This window comes from Saccostrea echinata, unplaced genomic scaffold (assembly GCF_033153115.1).
Source record: "Saccostrea echinata isolate AGI-Se365-2 ecotype Australia unplaced genomic scaffold, CSIRO_AGI_Sech_v1 ptg000057l, whole genome shotgun sequence".
In the NCBI taxonomy this organism is placed as follows: Eukaryota; Metazoa; Mollusca; class Bivalvia; order Ostreida; family Ostreidae; genus Saccostrea; species Saccostrea echinata.
Window position 1 is genome coordinate 7352982 of NW_026889806.1, and position 19403 is coordinate 7372384.

Consider the following 19403-nt stretch of genomic DNA (forward strand, 5'->3'; position numbering starts at 1 on the left):
ATATTGATTCCTTAAATAATACTATACATTGCATTGTACAGAAATATTGAGTTATATTTGTGTCTCATATGACTTGACATTTATAATAAATTATTGTTTCTTTTAATATATTTTCTATGTTTGCTAAATTTAAAAGCATCAATACATACATGTTGACATGATAGAGTACATGAAATTCGAAACGTTTTTCTAAAATCAAGCGCACCTGAATAACATAAATAAATTTTTGAATTTTTATTGATTCACCAACATTCCGAAATGCAATCATGTCACACAATTTAAAAATAAATTAGAAAACAGCAATTGTATATAAATCATGTAAATTACCCCCTCATGTGTGCACTGGTAAGCAGTGGTATTGTTTTTATTATAATATAGTGTAGTGCTCTTTATCCCTTTTTCGAATCTATATTGCAAACAACAACTAGGGAAGAAAATAACAAATTTTAATCTCAAAATCTCTGCTTTTTAAAAAAAAAACAAAAAAACTTTAACATGAATCGTCACTAATTTATACATGTTGTTTGTTCACTCATGCCCCCAATTCAGAAAAAAAGTACCCAGTTCACTCATAGATATATATATATATATATATATATATATATATATATATATATATATATATATATATATATATATATATATCTTATCTAATACCGGTATTTTGCTGAGCCACAATCACTTTTACTGAATTTCTGAGGTAATGTTAGTTAAATGGTGTCAAATACTAGAGACAAACCTGGGCAGATCGTTTTTGCTAGGCTAGAGTTGTCATGCGTTTGTGATTCGAATGATGGGTTTAATCTTTGCACAGTAATTTTCAGTCAGACGCAGCTCACCATCGCCTTTTTTGAGTCAACGAAGCCTTGCTGTACCGCTGAATAGATTTGGTTGACGAAAATCCTCGTTTTCTCCGCATTTCATTCTTTTCGAAACATCCGCTTTGTTTACATTGCCAAAAAGTGAAATAAGTCGTAAAATTACCTCGACTTGTTCTTAGTTTGAATCCAATGAAATTTTAGTCACATTTTATATGATTTTATATCAAGTATATCTTTAAAATAAGTTGCATTGTAAATTTTATTTCCAACTCTACTAAAGAGATGAACGACATAAGATTCATTTACGTCATTCGGAGTTGCGTGGTGGATTCAAAATCGTCAGTACCATACGTCCTTAAACAACGTATGATTAATGCTCATTCTGGAAACAATCACTTATTCTCACGTAAGCACACGAATACAGGAGCAGTGGTTAGCGACATTAAAAAATCATGAGTCATGAATTTTATAATCCACGAAAATTTTGATCATCGAAAATTTTCAGGTTAAGAAAAAGAAAGAAAATGAATTCCTTAAGAAAATAATTTATTCTGTGGTCGGTGTGATTGCGCTTATGTGCAATTGTTACGGAAGCGTATTAGGGCCGCAGCAGTATCTTTTATTAATTCATTTTAACAAATTACTAATTTGTTAAAACAAATTATCAATTTGTTATATCAGATTAGGCCCTAATACGCTTCCGTAGATTGTTGACGACTTTATTTGTTTATGAGTGGATTTTTCATTGGCTCATTAAATTTAATACAAATTTGTTTGTTTGTTTGTTTAATGCCCTTTCATATTGACAGCTCGTCGCAAAACGTGGGTTTTGCAGAAGCAGAGAGTCTCTTACTCTTTCCCCTAGTTAAGCAAAAGTGAAATTCGCCTGCTGATCGATTGCAGAGAACGTGACGTTAGAGTTGACATTCTTTAACTTAAGAGTTTCATTCAAAGGAAATATTCCTCCCCTTCAATACGCATCACGAACACTTTTTAGCTCACCTGAGCTGAAACCTCAAGTGAGCTTTTCTGATCAAAATTTGTCTGTAGTCCGTCTAGCTGTCTAGCTGTTCGTCCGTCAGTAAATTTTTCACATTTTCGAATTCTTCTCCAAAACCACTGGGCCAATTTCAACCAAACTTGCCACAAAGCATCCTTGGGTAAAGGGAATTCAAGTTTGTTCAAATGAAGGGTCACACTCTCTTTCACGGGGAGATAATTAAGAAATGAAAAGATGGTGGCATGTTTTAAAAATCTTCTTCTCAAGAACCAATGGGTCAGGAAAGATGAACTAATGTGGAAGCATCCTCAGATAGTGTAGATTTAAGTTTATTGAAATCATGACCCCCGGGGATAGGGTGGGGCCACAATGAACGATCAAAGTTTTACATAGGAATATATAGGAAAAAATCTTCATCTGTAGAACAACAAAGCCATGATTGGTCATATTTATATGGAAGCATTCTCAGGTTCTGAAGATTCAAGTTTGTTGAAATCATGACCCCCGGGGGTAGGGTGGGGCCACAATGGATGACCAAGTTTTACATAGGAGTATAAAGGAAAAATCTTTAAAATCTTCTTCTGAAAAACAACAAAACAATCATTGGTCATATCTATATGGAAGCATCCTCAGGTAGTGTAGATTCAAATTTGTTCAAATCATGACCCCCGGGGTAGGGTGGGGTCAAAATGAAAGTTTAAACTTATAGGGAAAAAAGCCACAGTAAGTCAAAGAAATATGTAAGCACTCTTAGAGTAGATTCAAGTTAATTCAGATCATACCCCTACACACTTTTAGGGTAGGTCGGGGCCACTTATTTCAATACTGGATTGATTTTTGCTTTTTTCCTAGCCACTGTGCTCAGGTGAGCGATGTGGCCCATGGACCTCTTGTTTTGTTCCATTTAACCAGTCACGACTACGTCTTGTTTGCGCAAAAAATATTGAAGTTAGCATTTCTACTGATGAATTAATTATGTCGTATTTACTATATTTTTTTAGTTATTGGATATCTTGTTTCTTGTGCGCTCATTATACTGATTCTCATTAAGATTGTTTAGTTTAATTTCGGTACGCTGAAAATAATTCTGCATCGGTGAAAAAAAATATCTAGGCATGTCTCAAACGAAAGCTGTTCTAAATTATCACATAAATAATGGGTGTGTACCTTTTTTTTTTTTTTAATAGTTTCACGTTTCTGTGAATCAAGTTTAGTCACTGGAAATATGAGAACCTTTCAATGTAAGATAAGATCTGCTTCTTTTATAGAGCTTTGGATTTTTTAAAGTGATATCCATAATTTTGGATATCCTCACCTAAAAGAAAGATTGGTGTACGTTTTAAAAAAAATTAATCAAAAAATTTCTCATTTATCATGTTTATGAAGCATTCACAGAGGTTTTTATTTATATATCACAAGCTTGTTGGAAATCAAATATTTCAGGAATCTAGAGGAAACAAACTGGTTCTGACACTGCATGTCACATGTATCAGTATGTCTGTCCAGCTGTCCGTATTTCTGTCGTAAAATCGCTAAATACTATCATTCCACAGGCACCTGGCGTTACTTATTTTTTTCTTTTAATTAAAAAAAAAAAACCCTACCTAATTATTCACATTAATAGGTAGGGGGTATATTTTTTTTATTGAAAGAAAAATAAGTAATGTCAGGTGCCATGCGTCATTCCCTTAAATATTGCTAAATCACCTGACTGAACTGATTTATTTTATTTAAGGACACGTTGTAAAAGCCAAAAAGTGGAGAAAAGGATATAATAATTGGGAAAGGTAGAGACAATTGTCTTGTTTAAAACAATCTAGTGTATCTTATTTTTGACTTTGTATATTTCATTACCAAATTACCTTGACCTTGGGGCATACCGGGCAGAAACATCGCTCTTAACGAGGTTCGCTCCTGAGCTTTTGAGCAGATTTTTATCTTAACCTATATTTCAAAAATTCTGCATAATGTTTTAATTCTTACGATAAATTTCGATTCTACAATGCCAATTCAACTATCTTCAGTTAAAACTATGTGATTAAATTCCATACCAAAAGCGTTAAGTGGGGAACTATATTTTGTGGCGGAAGGATTTTAAGAAGAAAATGATCATTTTTTTCTCTTTATAAGTATTTAAAGTATTCAAGTTTGGATTCCTATTTTTACATGCAGTCTGCACACAGAGTTATTTTGTGCAGTGAACTGTTTTATACTGGTCCTAAATTATATATTGAATAAACTGTCATGAATTCTATCATCATATTGGACAAATATAGCAAATATATTGTGAAAATCAAGAAAAAAATAGCCCTAATTTATGCTTAAAATTGGCACTATTTTAGTAATATCTAAAAATTAACATCACTGACCCCCACTTTTAATTTTCTTTTTTGAATATATAAGATACTTTAAACCATTCTTCTTAATCTCAGTAAAATGTCATTACTTTCAAATGATTTTTTTTGCTTGTTAAATTTTTAATGTCAGAAAAACGAATTTTTTGAGTGCAAAAAGGTCAAAAAATTGAACATGCGGAGTAATTTGAAAATTTTTTTCGTTGTCAAAAATTTTAATGTGTCTATTCAAGATGAAATAAGACTGTGTTTGTTCCCCTAATTTATTTGAATAAAAAATATTGGAGGAAAAACTTTAAAAATTGATTTATGTGTAAGACGTTTTTACAGTGCAAAAAGGTCAAACTAAATGATCTGTAGCACCAAAAGAAGCGCATTGACCCCCATTTTTTGTTTTGATTTTTAATTAAGCTATGTGTTTAAATTCTAAAAATATACTTGATAAAAAATTCTCATTACTTTTGATGGCAGGATCCAACCTCCTTAAGTTTAAATCCGTTCAGAATATTAAGCATTTCGTAGTCAAAACCCCGGACGACTTTAAGTACGTATAGACACCGCAATTCACGACTCAAAATTAGTATGAAGGACAGTCAGAATTTTTTTTTTGCCCCCCCCTCCCCCAATATTCGTAACGATAAAAGCATAGTAATATACAACGTTTTATATTCAAACTAGTATACAATTAAGCTCCAAGTCTTTGCAGTATGATTAAAGAAAAATCAACATATAAAATTTTTTTTTTATAATTTATTGACCAATTCGAGTTCAAATGACTTTCAAATTCTTCAAAACGAATAAAAGGTTCTTTGTTGTAATTTTAATTACAGATCTGTTTTAAAAACAAAAAAAGCTAAAAAACAAAAATACATGACACTTAACATACGTTTAAAGTGATCATTTCCTGTAATAAAACAGAGAGGTCTTGGTTAATATTATATTGATGCATTAAAGGGATATTTTTTTTCACGATCGATAAAAGATAACGATTCAAAAGAGAAAATGATCTCATTTTCCCTTTTTGTAATAATACCTTCCATGCTTAAAGAATACTCAATATTTTGGGGAGGAAAAAATCGACAAAATCATTAAATGACGCATATTATCCATTATGCATGACATCCATTGTGCATTCTTCCTGCCCAGGTATGCAAGTTTTTACCTGGTCAGGTTATTTCCATTGTTAAATCTTCCTCCTTTCAATATTCACCAGATATATGGAGTTTAAAATAGAAAATAAATTTAAATATATAGGACTTATCTGACAAAGCCGGTCGATTCAGGGTCTAGCGCTCAAACCATTGACCCATGATCGAACTACCGGGTGTATAGGAGAAAAATGACCAGCAATTACACGTTTAAACTTCTTACGGTGTGTGTACATGACAGTTCTGAGTTCACTGTGTTTAGTGTTTATTCCTATGTGTATCTGTTATGTGAAGGATATGATCACCTGCTAGTCACGACAAACTAATTCTGGAAGTAGGAAAATCGATCAATTCTTCTGGAATGGATAATTAGAAAGTGGAACCGGACCATGTCGAAATCCCGACTTATGGGGGTGCTGAGCGCCTCTACAATGGTCTATATACTGGCCACGTTATCTATACTCGTCCTGCTTAGCACTATATACGCTAACACACATTTAAATTCCTTACTTGACGTGTCCAGACGGTTACATATATTTGTATCCACGTACATTGGAGAAAATAATAGGGACGTGTCAACAATTTCTATAAACAACTCTCACGTGGACGTAATCAGCTTTCAGACAAGCACAGTACGTATTCTACAATCGACCCGAAACAGTGTAACAAACCACAAAACAACGGAAATCCGACAAATAAAGTTAACAAGTAAAGGCCCACCGCGCAGTACAGCTAGACCTAGTGAATGTAAGGCCTGTTTTGAACACAGGTTTGACTTTATTCTCAACAATGTGGATATTTGTCAGTCTGGCAATTCCTCCATTAAAGTAATTGTATTGATTGCTACGGTCCATGTAAACACAGAGAAGAGAAAGGCCATTCGAGAAACATGGCTCAGTCAATTCCGGGAAAACACCGGACAGGTGCGCTATGCATTCTTACTCGGAATGACTTCTGATAAAACTCTCCAAGTTGCCTTGGAAACGGAGAGCGCCACCTATCGGGACATCATACAGGAAGACTTTGTAGATAGTTACAATAACCTGACTCTTAAAACGATGATGGCTTTTCGATGGGCCACCACATCTTGCCAAAAAGCCGAGTTTATAATGAAAACTGACGATGATATGTTCGTAAATCTCAACTCATTGATGGTTGTTGTGGATAAACATAAGAATATACTTCAGCGTTCTGTAGGAGGGTATTGTGTTCAGTCAGCAAACCCTGTTAGGGACAAAGGGTCAAAGTGGTACGTCTCCTTAGCAATGTATCCCCACGCCAAATACCATGGTTACTGTTCTGGTACGGGCTACGTCACGAGCATGGCGGTAGCCAAAAAAGTGTTCGACATCTCTAAGCATATACCATTCTTTCATCTTGAGGATATCTATGTTGGACTGTGTTTAAATAAACTGGGGTTTTCTTTTACACGAATACCCGGATTTAACCCCCATTTTATACCTATATCCTGTGCTTATAAAGGCCCAGGTATTATAACATCCCACCAAGTGAGTCCACAGCAATTGAGACATGTATGGAATCTCAAATGCTAAAGTGATATTTCTAGAACAGTTCCTAAAAGTGTCTCGTTGAAAGTTTGCTTTTAATGTTAAATATTATTCAAAGTAGCGGAAAAATCAAAATTTTCCATTTATTGTAGTAATTATGAGAAATACAGTACTGTTTCAATTATACTGAGTATTAAAAATGTTATGATTTTGTTAATTGAACTATTTTAATGAACTTCTGAGGAGGTCAGAGATTTGCAATTCAAGTCCGGATTCAGGCTCCCGGCGAGCTCTCCCTCTATTTGAGATCTGGTTCGTCCTCCCCTTGTCCTGCTGGGGACCTCCGCTGTACCCAGACCCCTCGCCATCTACCCCCCCCCCCCCCCCCCCCCGCTCTAACGTAAAAATCCTGGATCCGCGCCTGCAATTGGATGCAGTTATAGATGTTGTCTCAAAGTTGCATATTTGATGAATTATTAAGCAGTTGGCAGCATTTAGGGAGAAAATTATTCCATTATGGATGTTTTTAAATATATTATCTGACGTCTTGGCGTCAGACAGTACTGAATTTAGTCATTGGATAAGTCGTTCAATAGCATTTTTCTGATACAATGTAACTCGATCTTGGAAACTTCATACTATCCTATAGCTGAATACGACTCGTAAATTGGCATATACGTCATATATAATTTTACTATCTCCTATATTAGCACTGGGGTATATAAACCCTTTGCATGCGTTACACCGCATTGCTTTTACGTGGTACATGTATATCTTACATTGTCCTTTTTGTTTACGTTTTATTGCATTGAACGTGCATTTGTGCTTATTTCACTTTGTATCATTGAGTGCAATTGATATGGAATATAGTTGGTAACTTTTTTTTGGCATACGCAAACAGAAGATATTTTTGTCGCGCCCTAGTATATCACAATGACAACGAAGGAGAAATCCTTTCATTAAGTAAAACACATTGAACTCTGAACAAAACTGAGACATAAATAGTGACTGGAGAAGGACAGTCTTGAGAAGACTAATATGGCGGACAAAGATAATTCTCCGGGGCTCCTTTTATGAATCGTGTTCAGCTTTTACTTTCAATTGTAGAGCATGGAGATTAATGGAAACGGCTTAATGTCTAATCAAGAGCAGAGCATTAGATTTTAACTGATATCATTATTGTGAAAAATCCGATTTGCATAACAGGTTACACATTTAGCCACTCTCAAAAGAATAGAGATGGTCAGGTCAACATGTATCAAATATCCTTATCATATTAACTCTGGATTTTTATTTATTTTCAATACATACTGAGCCTTTCTGACTTCAGAATTTCAGTCTACATATATTAATTAATTGCGGACATTTTTAATTCAAGAAAATATAGACGTGAAACGTTGCTGAACATTCTTTTGTTAAAGTGCAAAGATGTTAGCTCAAATGGAAGAAATTAACTTTTTCAATATTTGATAATTATCCAAACGTTTTACACATTTATGTGTAGATATTAATTTGTCATAACATTTTTAAATCCTTGCTTAAAAAAGAAGTCATGTATAGAATAAATTCAAGTCCGTGTCCCATTTTCTGTTGATGATACTTCATGGATTTATTTACAAAAGGACCAATATTTCTGGACCCTGATTAATGTTCATTACTCTGAATTTAAGCTTTCTTGATTTTAAGCGCAATAATTCATTTGACTCAGTCAGACTTTTTTTTTTTTTGGAAAACCAATACTTGTGTAGAACTTTGTCCAGGTTCTATAATTATAGAAAATGATCAATTTATCGCTTTTTAGTTTCAAGCTCTATTTGTGCTTGTAGTAGCCTATTTATAAAACATTTATAAGACATATATTGCTTAAAAATGCAAAATATAAATGACCAAAGGGTGACTTTGGTGGGTAAAAATTTTTAATCTCAAAATATATAACCAACATATAATATCCTCCGTCATTTTCTCAGCTGAGGTCAGTGATTTCACACCGTCCACTGTTGAAATGATAGACGTTCTTATACCCACACTTGGCCCAGTGGTTCTGGGAGGGATAAGGGGGGCTCCCACAATTCTGTCCATGTATGTTCCCCTCCCACTGGCCGTTGACTACGGCTTTGAATTCAAACCAACCATTTTCTGTCTGAGAGCAGTCCATCTGTACGTCAATTAACCAATAATGCATGCCGTACCTAAGCAATGTAAGGAAAAAATTAACCAATAGTGCATGCCGTACCTAATCATTGCAAGAAAAAATATAACCAATAGTGCTTGTCGTAGCTGGTCAATACGTACGTGAGTTTATTCATCATGTAAGTGTATAACTATAAAGGTTTGCATCTCAAAGAAAATGCATGAAAAAGGTTCCTTAGAACTGTTAGCGTAAAGTTAAGAAGTCCGTCACGTCATGTGTGTGCGAATGGATACATTTGCCGGATGTCACGTGGAATCCACGGTGATCGTCTAAAGCCGATCATAACAAACAAAACGCCCAAGTGGTATAATAATAATCAGAGTCATACTTATCTTCCTTACAAATAAATGTATATTAGATATATGACACCCTCATTGCGGCCATAAAACCCGTGGTTTTATAGCATATTGACTAAGTCTTTATATCTTATACAAAGTAACGCCTTGTTGTTCCTGCGGGAATCTATTTCTTTCAAAATGTTAACCCTTACTGAGGCCCCACCCACAAAGAAGGAATAAGATTTGTACAACTTGAAGGTACAAAAGGATGCTTGCAAACTAATGCTAAAGACTGAAGTTTTTCCTGTTTTTTTCCTTTATGGCCCAGTGCATTTTCAAATGACGCACCACCGAATTTTTACATGACATTGTATTGCTGAATTATTTATCCATGATAAAGAATGTGGTCCTTAAGTTAAAAGCTATACAAGATACAAGATTTATTAGTCCAATTTGGGCCCCCGGAGGAGCAAAAAAGATTTACAAACATGAAACAAAGAATTAAGGAGGAAGATCCAAATGATAGAATAAACATGATTTTAAATATAATGAGCAGTGCTTGATTGTATAATCATTGATAAATGCATCTACAAGAGATACATATTGTAATATAATAATAATATATAGTCAAGTAACTGGAAAGATACATACAGGCTGTATATTCATATCAAAGAACAGAAGAGATGATATATTGCCATTCCTACATGTATATACATCCCCAAATATATTTAAATTTTTCAGTTAAGGTAGATTATCAAGGAATCTAGCAAGAGATCTTAGGATCTCAGGGTCTTCATTAGTCATGAGCCAAAGAAATTGATTATCATATGATAGGGACTGAAAATTTTTACATTTATTATTACAAATATTTATGAGTTCAAGTCTTTGTACACTAAAATGAGGACATACAAGGAGAAAATGAATTTCATCCTGAATCTCCTTGTGATCACAAAGGGAACAAAATCGTTCATCTTTAGGTATTTTTTGATATCGGCCAATTTCAATTTTAAGCCTGTGAGCTGATATTCGTAACTTTGTTATGACTGATCTATGTTGTTTGTTTGTTAAAATATCTAGATAGGGTTCAAAACAAAATTTAATCTTTAGGCATGTGAAGGTAGATAATTTACCATCTTTATGCAAATTCCTGTCTTTTTCCCATGTAATTTTATAGAAGTTAAGTAATATTCTTTTCAAGTTTATTTTAAACCGTGGGAGTGACATACCTAAAACATCACTAAGTTTAATATCAATATGGTTAAGTAAGAAGTTAATGCAAGAATACCATGAAGTAACTCCATTTTGGTGTAGTGTTTTGGAACATTTATAAGCCTCACTAAGTAAGGGAAATTCCCCATCTAGATTCTCTAATCTATGCCAATATAACAACATATTTTTAATGACATCAAAGTGTACATTCAATCGTCCTACCTCAGATCTTACAGCAAAGTTGCTGCTTTTACTATGAACCACTAATAAATGTTTGTAAAATTTAAGATGCAAACTTTCGCCTTCTAAACTTTGGTATATTTTATCTAATGTTATATTTGGATTTCTCTTAAATTTGGAAGTTGATGGGTAAAAAAAAACCCATAACTCTGAACCGTACAGAGTAATGGGTTTAATAGTGTGGTCAAACACATTTAAAGCAGTTTTAACTGAAGGATTAAATGAGAGAAAGTCTTTTTGAAGTTTGAAATAGGCTTTTTTTGCTTTATTACAACAATCATTTTTAGCGCTAGTTAGTGTTCCAGATGCATTAACTGTCAGACCCAAATACTTGTACTGTTTAACACATTCGATATTGTTGTTATTCAGATGGAAGGGGATTTTGATGTGCTTGCCAGATGAATTGAAGACTATAATTTTTGTTTTCTGTGTATTAACTTTGAGACACCAGTCCTTGCAGTATGTATTTAGTATATTGAGTTTTTCTTGTAGACCTTCAGCGGTGGGGGAGAGAAGCACCATGTCATCAGCATACATGAGACAATGAATAGATGTAGATGAATCATTGTTTAATTTTACAAAACTTTCAGAATTTGATAGATAATTAGGTAGATCATTAAGGTAAATCTTGAATAAGTTTGGACTCAAGTTATCGCCTTGTCTAACCCCATTGTATGTGTGAAAGTGACCAATTAATTTGTTACCCAGTTTAATAGACGAATAGCTTTTAGAATACATTTCCTTAACAACTGAGTAAAATTTTGTGCTGATACCTGCTTTTAATAGTTTAAGTTTCAAACCAGCATGGTTTATACTATCAAAGGCCTTATGAAAGTCAACAAAGCAAGCATATAGTTTCCCTTGTTTTGATTTGCAATATTTTTCAATAAGTGTTTTCAAAACAAAAACATGATCTGAAGTTCTAGCTTGTTTTGTAAATCCTATCTGACATGGATTGATTTTTTTATTACATTGTAAAAATTTTATCTAGTCTTGAGTTAAGAATATAATTAAAAAGCTTGCCAATTGTGCTGGTAATTGTGATTCCTCTATAATTGTTGGGATCATTAGTGTTGTTAGATTTGTATACTGGAGTGATGTATCCTTCACACCATGAAGAAGGATAATAGCCAAGAGATAAGCAAGCATTAAAGATTTTCAGTAAGACTGGTATAAGAAACATTTGACCATGTTTCAACATTTCATTACAAATTCTGTCAGGCCCAGCTGCCTTACCATTTTTTAGTTTGCTGATTGCTTTATTTATTTCATTCCAAGATATTTTGTAGTCAAGTTCATTAAAAATGGGTGTTGATGTTTCCTCAGTTTGTTTTAGTTGGTCTTTGAGAAACTGATCTTGATCATAAAAATCCTCATGAGTTTTATTCAATTTTTTGAAGTGGTTTATCCAATCATTATTAGAGATTGATGTATCAATTGTGCCTTTGTTTCCATTTCTTAATTCCCCTATAAGTTTCCAATATTTTTTTGGATCAGTTGAACCTAAAGTACACATGTATTTAGCTTGTTAATAATATTACAATGGTATGTTCTAAATTTTTGTTTTCGTAGTTTGTTATAAATTCTATACGCTCTATAATATTGATTCTTAACATAAATATTTCTAGGATTGTGGCCATATAGAGTTCACTTCCTTACTAGTTTTGAACGCATATGTATCAACTCATTATCAAACCATTTATTTTTATGTTTAGCAGGGCTTTTATTACTTTTACATGTTTTATTTTTAGGTAAATTTGGTTTTAATGACATAATGGCTGCAGCTTCCAGGGAATCTTTTAAACTTTTTACACTTGATTCTATAGACTCTATGTCATTGATGCTCATGGAGTTATCAAAATTGTCTTTTATTTTTTGGGACTGTAATGCTTCTATAAATTTCATAGCAGAGTCTTCTCCCCATTTAAAGGATGAATGGGTCTTGCATTGATTATTATCTATACTATTTTCTCTATTAGTAGAACCATATTGAGAAAAAATATTCCATGACAACATACAGTGGCAGTCAGATAATGTGGAAATAAAATCTGATACTTCAAAAAACAAAATATGTTGTACAGTTTCTTCATCAGTTAAAAGATAATCAACAACACTACTACCATGATAATTATGGCAAGTGAAATTTCCAAAGATGTCACCAAAACATCTTCCATTCATAATACGGAGTTGGTTTGCAATACAAAAATCTACTAGTTCTTTTCCTCTTTTATCCATGCAAGTCTCCCTATTAACTCTGTTGGAAATATCATTATCAATTTTATATGTTTCAAATAAAGGTAAATATTGAATGTTATCATCAAATATATAGTCAACTGCGCTTCCTGTTCTAGCATTAAAATCTCCACAAAGCATTATATTTCCTAAATCTTTAAAATGAAAAATATCTTTCTGTACAAGCTCCAAAATATTAATATTATTTTTTGTAATTGCAGGTGATCCTTCAGGGGGATTGTATACAGTACATATATACAAATCTCTATCAAAATTGAAAAAAAGTTTTCTCTAATTTGATCCACTGGTATTCACTACATGTATTTTTTACTATAGAGACATGATCTTTAATCTCATGCTTAATTAATATTGATATTCCTCCATAGTATCTGCCATTATTAGATCTACTTCTACATATTGTATGGCAGTAAAAATCATCATGTATAACAATTGTATCAGGTCCAATGTGTGTTTCCACAAGAAATACTAAATCTTTATCCATAATTCTTGATAGAAAAAGCTCATCATCCATTTTGTTCATACCTTTTGATATCAATCCTCCAATATTCCAAAAAGCACATTTAACATTTGTCTTGCTGTACATCTGATACATTCTAAATAAAAACTACCAAATTTCCAAACCCAAATCAAGAGAAAAGGTACAACATCCTTCAATACATATAAAACATTATATATTCTAGCAACATTATGTGAGAAAAAAAAAGGGAGTTGAAAATAAACATGATGGTCATGAGTACAGGTGCACCAAGTGTATTACTTTAATTCATATACTGGAGTAGAACACATAGCATTGTTTATATATATCATCTGTGTAACTGATAGGTAAAACCTAAAAAGATGATAGAAAAAAGTTAGTAATTATAGTTAAAGCCATAGCTGGCAGGTTGGTAAGATCTCCTTTCCCATGGTCCAGATGGTGCGTACTGGTAGTTTCGCGATCTCCGATGGTACGTGTACATCTTCTTTGGTGAAGCACAGCGAGAGCCTTGGTCTTTTTCCATCTGAATTGGAGACTGCTCAATTCCTAATGCTGGAAGGGTTGATCTTCTTATGTTGGAGGCTAACATGGCAACACTATCTTGTGTAAGATAGACATTGTCTCTTTCTAGGACTTTGGCATGCCTAGTAGACATGTTTGTTATCACTAATATACACAAATGATTCATCTTTGTATTTTTTCTTTAGAAGGGCATTGATCAGAGCACTATTTGCACTGTGTAATTCGTCATCTTTACGAGGAGTACATAGCGACAGAACCACTTTGGCTGACCATTTTTGAGTGATGGTGCTGACAATTTCTTCTGTCTCGTTAACACAAATCTCAGGACTTTTTGTCTTTACATCATTAGTGAGGTGATGAAGAACGACAACATCTGGTACTGCTTCCTCATATCTTAATATGGTATCCCTAGTTTCTTCAGTTGTATAAGCAAGTTTTTTTGTCGTTTTAAATGATGAACTAAGAATGTCTGGATTAATCTTCTTCGTGTTAGAAGTCCCCACCAACAGGACTTTGGGTTTAGGGGGTTTTGCCTTAGGAGAAGTTTGATTTCCCTTATGAAGCTCATATGGGAAGAGTGATTTTCTTCAATTTTCCTATCTCCTACCTGTGTAAACTTCTCATTGTTGGATTCCATACTGGAAATATGCATCTTCAAACCTAGAATCTCCTTAAAAAGTGCCTCATTTTTTTCTTTGAGATGTGTGTTTTCATTTTCCATGTTAAGTAACTCCTCATTTTTGCTTTTCAGTTTTTCCACTAATGTAGAGCTTTCTGACTTGTTTGCTTCTAGCATGTCAAGGAGTTGGTGTTTGCATGTATTATGCATGATTTTTTCATTTTTAAGTTGTGGCTCCTTGTTTTCTAATTCAAGTTGTTGATTTGCAACTTTTATTTGAAGGTCATTCCTGATTTCATCTGACTTCTTAAGCTTATTTTTTATTGAGTTTATTTCATTTTCAGGGTTTTTCGATTTACTCGGTGTTGTTGACATTTTACTGTTCTGGCTGTTCAAGTTTTCAACGGCTGAAGTAAGAGTACTAACTGTAGTTTGAAGCGATTCCAGGTCTTTTAAGAGTCTTGTTTCTAACGTTTTCACAAGTCCAGAGTGTGATTTGCTTAATTCCTCTAAAGCCAGGACCATACTTTCTTGAAATCTCTCAAAGTCATGCATTGAGGCTGATACAATTTGCCTTTGTTCACTGTTTAGCAATTGTTCTTGGTTCGAGTAACTGACAGAGTTTGGGCCTTGTAGATTTTCAATTACAGATTTTTGAACGGTTTCTTCTTTTTCGATTGACTCACTATAAAACCCCTTTACATATTAAAGGGTACTCTAAGTAAAATAAGCCTGCGGTACTGTAGAAAATTAAAAAAAAAAAAGAAAAGTTGATAGAAAACACGGGATACTTCACAGATTGATACTTAAGACTCATTTTGATAAAAAAACAAAACAAAACAAAAACTCACTCGAGCCTCTGGTTCATGTGAACTAAGAACCCTCATCTTTGCTGATATGAAAGTTAAGTGTTCTAATGCACCTCTTTTGCTACTCTAACTGTTTTGAAATCGTGAAATTAAAATTGATCTGACAATATTTTAAAGTTCTTAAACACGGCACAGCTAATTCTAGAAATGTTGTATATAGCAGTTCTTCCAGTTTTCTTCTTCGACTTATAAATGAAATCCCTCAATCAGACTTGCTTGTCTGATATGCCCCGTACAGTTAAAAACAGAACTTACGTATTGAGTGGACTATACCCCGACTGCCCTTTCACGTTAGTTGTCCAGGAAGCTGGGGTTCCGGAAGGAGATTTGCCATGGTAACTATGTTGACCAGCCTCCATTCCATACCAGTCAAGATGACGATCACCAGTGCTCCACGTGTTGTAGGGGGCATAGTGTGCAGAGCTTCCCAAATTGTTAGTCCTTATCGCTATTGCGCACGCGCTGGTCGCAGCATCATTCGTGCATCCTTTTGAAACAAAATCACTAATTTATAAAAAGCTTTTAAAATTTCATATACATTTTCTTTATGTTATGACATAACCATGCTTTCCGTGATATGAATAAAAGAAGTATAGATCAGAAATATCTGTGATAAGCAACTTCTTTATTGTAAGCTGAATGTGGCTCTAGTAAGGTTTTATACCTTGTCTATGACTATGATCGATCCCTCCTCGAATAAACAGATCCTGTCCCGGATTCGTCTCTTTCTCAATCATGATAACAGTACGCGCCCATCCTTGTGGGGCGGGACCAACAGATGGCGCTGATGTAGCGGGTGCTGATGACACATGGTGACCGCCTGTTCCGCTAGATCCGCCTCCTAATGTACCTGTTGGACCACTCGGACCACCTATTTCAGAACAACATTAACTAATTTTTTTTTTTATAAATTTATTAGTTATTTCACAATTATTTATTTTCATTATGTTATAGCATGTTCATTTTGATTCCTTTGGGGATTTTGGGACCTTTTGAGTATTACATGATTCGTGTAAAATTGAGATCATAAAAAATTATTAAATAAAAATAACTCACCAACAATGAAGGCTATGATTGGTTCTGCACTGTTGTCAATCACGATGTGGGCGTTACCACTACCATCTACTGTGATCTTCTTCTGGCAGTCTGAAACAAGTTCACAATATTCTCCGGCTGGTAGTCCCGTCTGTAAAGTTCTGTCCATGTGTCCACTTTTAGCCATGGCAAAGAAACCTTTCTGTCCACGAGCAAACGACACTTCCTCATTTTGATTCCTCCAGTGACTGACACCGGTTCCTGCCACGGCGTTTCTGAAGGCCGCCATGTTGGCTATTGGATTCCACCTGTGTTCACATACCCATCCATTTCCACAGGAACCATCAGCATTAATGGTAACGTCTTTTGCTGAGTAGTCAGCATTATGGGGAGGACCCTCGTCCGAGCCATGGAAATAATAACTGCTCATGACGCGGGTAAATCCATAGTTGTATGCTAGGGTGAAAGCAACCGCCATTTTATAGTCACGTGGTGATTTATGAGTAATGAGATTCCCGCCCCCTCCGTGTCCTCTTTGGTTGTCATGGTTATCGACAAACACAAAGGCGTGAGCACTGTCAGTCATTCCCCATCCGGGATCATAGACTCCGTGAAGCATTCCGAAATTACGTATCCCCTCTGCGATCTTCTGACAATATCTGAATTCCGTTACGTATCCCAGTGCTGTGTATTCTCCGACTTTTATTGCTCCATCATTTTGATCAATGACTTCGTGATAGAAAAACGGTCTGCCTCCCTCTGGAAGGTCCTTAGTTCTGTCTTGAATGGCTTTGATATCCCCAGGCCACATGTGCTTTGCAGCATCTATCCTAAATCCAGCCACCCCTAGGTCGATACAGTGGTTGTAAAACTCCGCTATTTTGTTCCTTACATATTCTTGACTTTGATCCAAGTCCGTGAGTCCCACAAGGAAGCAGTTCCTGACGTTGTTAGGGTCCCCGTAATTGTTAACATTACCGTCGTGTGAGGGACACTTGTCCCTGGAATTGAAATGTTCCCTTCTGAACGGTACCCCCGGGAAATCGTAATTGTCAGAGTTGAAAGAGGTGCCTCCTGATCCAGTTCCCGTCCTCCCCAGACCCGCCATATGATTTATCACAGAATCCACATACACCCTGAAAAGATAGTTCTTTACTAAATTAGTCGATCTATCTTTGCCAATTGAGAAGAATGAATATTTTCTCTTGAAAGTAAATTCTCTTTCCATTCACTTCAAACCAGTTTGAAAATGATGCATGTACATGTTATCTAATTCTAGGTTTTCTAACCTGACTCCGACATTTTTACACCTCGTGACCATGTCTTTGAATTCGGCTTCTGTCCCTCCCCGGCTGTGAAGTTTATAACTGACCGGTTGATATCTCTCCCACCAAGGTCGCATGGGGTGTGTGACCACAACGTGTTCATTTGGAGGTGAAACCTATAATCAGAAATATTATACCTTTATACTTAAAAGAGAGATAAGTATCTTCTAAGTTTAATCTCTAAGATTATACCAAAGACCTTCAAAAGAAAGCACTCCTTCCCATCGGGATTTTGCATTATATTAATGTTCACTTTATAAACATGTGCATACAATCTAGATTTTTGGCTAAAATTTTAAAAAAAATATGTAGAAAACTTGCACAATTATTCGACACTATACCCTTCATAGAAACTTTTAATTATTTACTTTGAGTTTGTTTTAGGATTGACCTTCCGTAAGTCAATACCTAGGTTCCATAGATTCCATTCTTACATGTACCTATAGTTAGCACAGATGCCAATCTTATATGGACTCAACAGAACACATTCTTACTTGGACTCCACATTGCACTCTTTACCTGGACGCCACATAATCCACTCTTTCATTGACTCCACAGATTCCCTTTTTAGCTGGCCACCACATTACACTCCACGGTACAAACTCTCTCATGGAGGCCACGGAATCCACTCTTACCTGGCTACCACATTACAAAGAGGCCAAAGAATCCACTGTTATATGGACTCCACAGATTCCCTTATTGCCACCACATTACACTCTCTATACCTGAACGCCACAGAATCCTTTCTTTCCTTAGAATCTCTCACATTAGTTAGCAATGTCTGACCTTTTTACCCTCTCTTACCTGAACACCACAGAATCCTTTCTTTCCTAGGAATCTCTCACACTCGTTAGCGATGTCTGACCACTTCCACTCAAACAGATGGACGATCACCTGTTTACCCTGACAATGAGGGTCCGTATACTCCCCCAGAACCACTGTCAATAGAGGGTAGAAAGCAAGATACGGTCAAAACTCGTTTCGTAATTAAAATGTCCTCCCTACTGTTTTCTCTGTGATGTAAGTGCTTTTATATCATAACGTTGGACATTTTATATAAATGAGTAAAAGAAAGTGGGACTTTGGTGAAGGGAAATTGACGTCAACAAACACAACTAACTCCCACCTGATAGCACCACCGGGAGGAGGCACAGAGTCGTCGTGAGTGGAACTTTCATTCCGTCAAGCGTGGCCCCCGTAATTTTTGTGTCGCAGTAAAGTCTTATCAGACAGAGTGACCTTTGTACTGGAAGAATACCGGAACCAAGAGTAACATTGCACCAGGGGTTATCTTTAATATTGGTCATGGCAGAATTGGAAGTGTTACAGTATGTAGGACTGGTGTATGTATGTTTACTTCTTCCCGTGGGTTAAAAATAGGAACGGAACACAATGTGAACCACATTTAAACATTTCTTTATTTATAGTTAAATAAGAGGGCGATTGTTTGATTCTAACGGGGAGGGGAAGGCAGATTTTGGAAATAATTAATCTGCCCTCGAAAATATTGAAAATGAATAATCTGTCCTCAACTTTCAAGAAAATAAGCTGTC

General features: G+C 35.0%; 2 protein-coding genes across 2 annotated transcripts; one reads left to right on the forward strand and one right to left on the reverse strand.

Moving 5' to 3' along the window:
* The first annotated feature begins 5428 nt into the window (after positions 1-5428).
* Positions 5429-7048, forward strand: LOC133174147 (beta-1,3-galactosyltransferase 1-like). Its single transcript, XM_061309203.1, has one exon. The coding sequence runs from the start codon at positions 5713-5715 to the stop codon at positions 6874-6876; it is 1164 nt and encodes a 387-aa protein (XP_061165187.1). The 5' UTR covers positions 5429-5712; the 3' UTR covers positions 6877-7048.
* A 1717-nt stretch (positions 7049-8765) lies between these two features.
* On the reverse strand, positions 8766-19053 carry LOC133174013 (alpha-amylase-like). The gene is made up of 7 exons (XM_061309055.1): positions 18977-19053; positions 18655-18788; positions 17815-17966; positions 16547-17661; positions 16155-16361; positions 15746-15977; positions 8766-9020 (listed from the first exon to the last, which is right to left on the reverse strand). The coding sequence occupies exons 1-7, from the start codon at positions 19026-19028 to the stop codon at positions 8795-8797; spliced, it is 2118 nt and encodes a 705-aa protein (XP_061165039.1). The 5' UTR covers positions 19029-19053; the 3' UTR covers positions 8766-8794.
* Between the last annotated feature and the right edge of the window lie 350 nt (positions 19054-19403).

What these genes read in the sequence shown, in the direction of transcription:
- LOC133174147 (XM_061309203.1), top strand. Translation starts at nt 5,713, where the DNA reads ATGTCGAAATCCCGACTTATGGGGGTGCTGAGCGCCTCTACAATGGTC.
- LOC133174013 (XM_061309055.1), bottom strand. Translation starts at nt 19,028, where the DNA reads ATGAAAGTTCCACTCACGACGACTCTGTGCCTCCTCCCGGTGGTGCTA. An exon ending in CCTCCCGGTGGTGCTATCAG is followed by an intron (nt 18,789 to 18,976) that starts GTGGGAGTTAGT and finishes CTCTATTGACAG; the next exon opens with TGGTTCTGGGGGAGTATACG. An exon ending in TGTAAAAATGTCGGAGTCAG is followed by an intron (nt 17,662 to 17,814) that starts GTTAGAAAACCT and finishes CTATCTTTTCAG; the next exon opens with GGTGTATGTGGATTCTGTGA.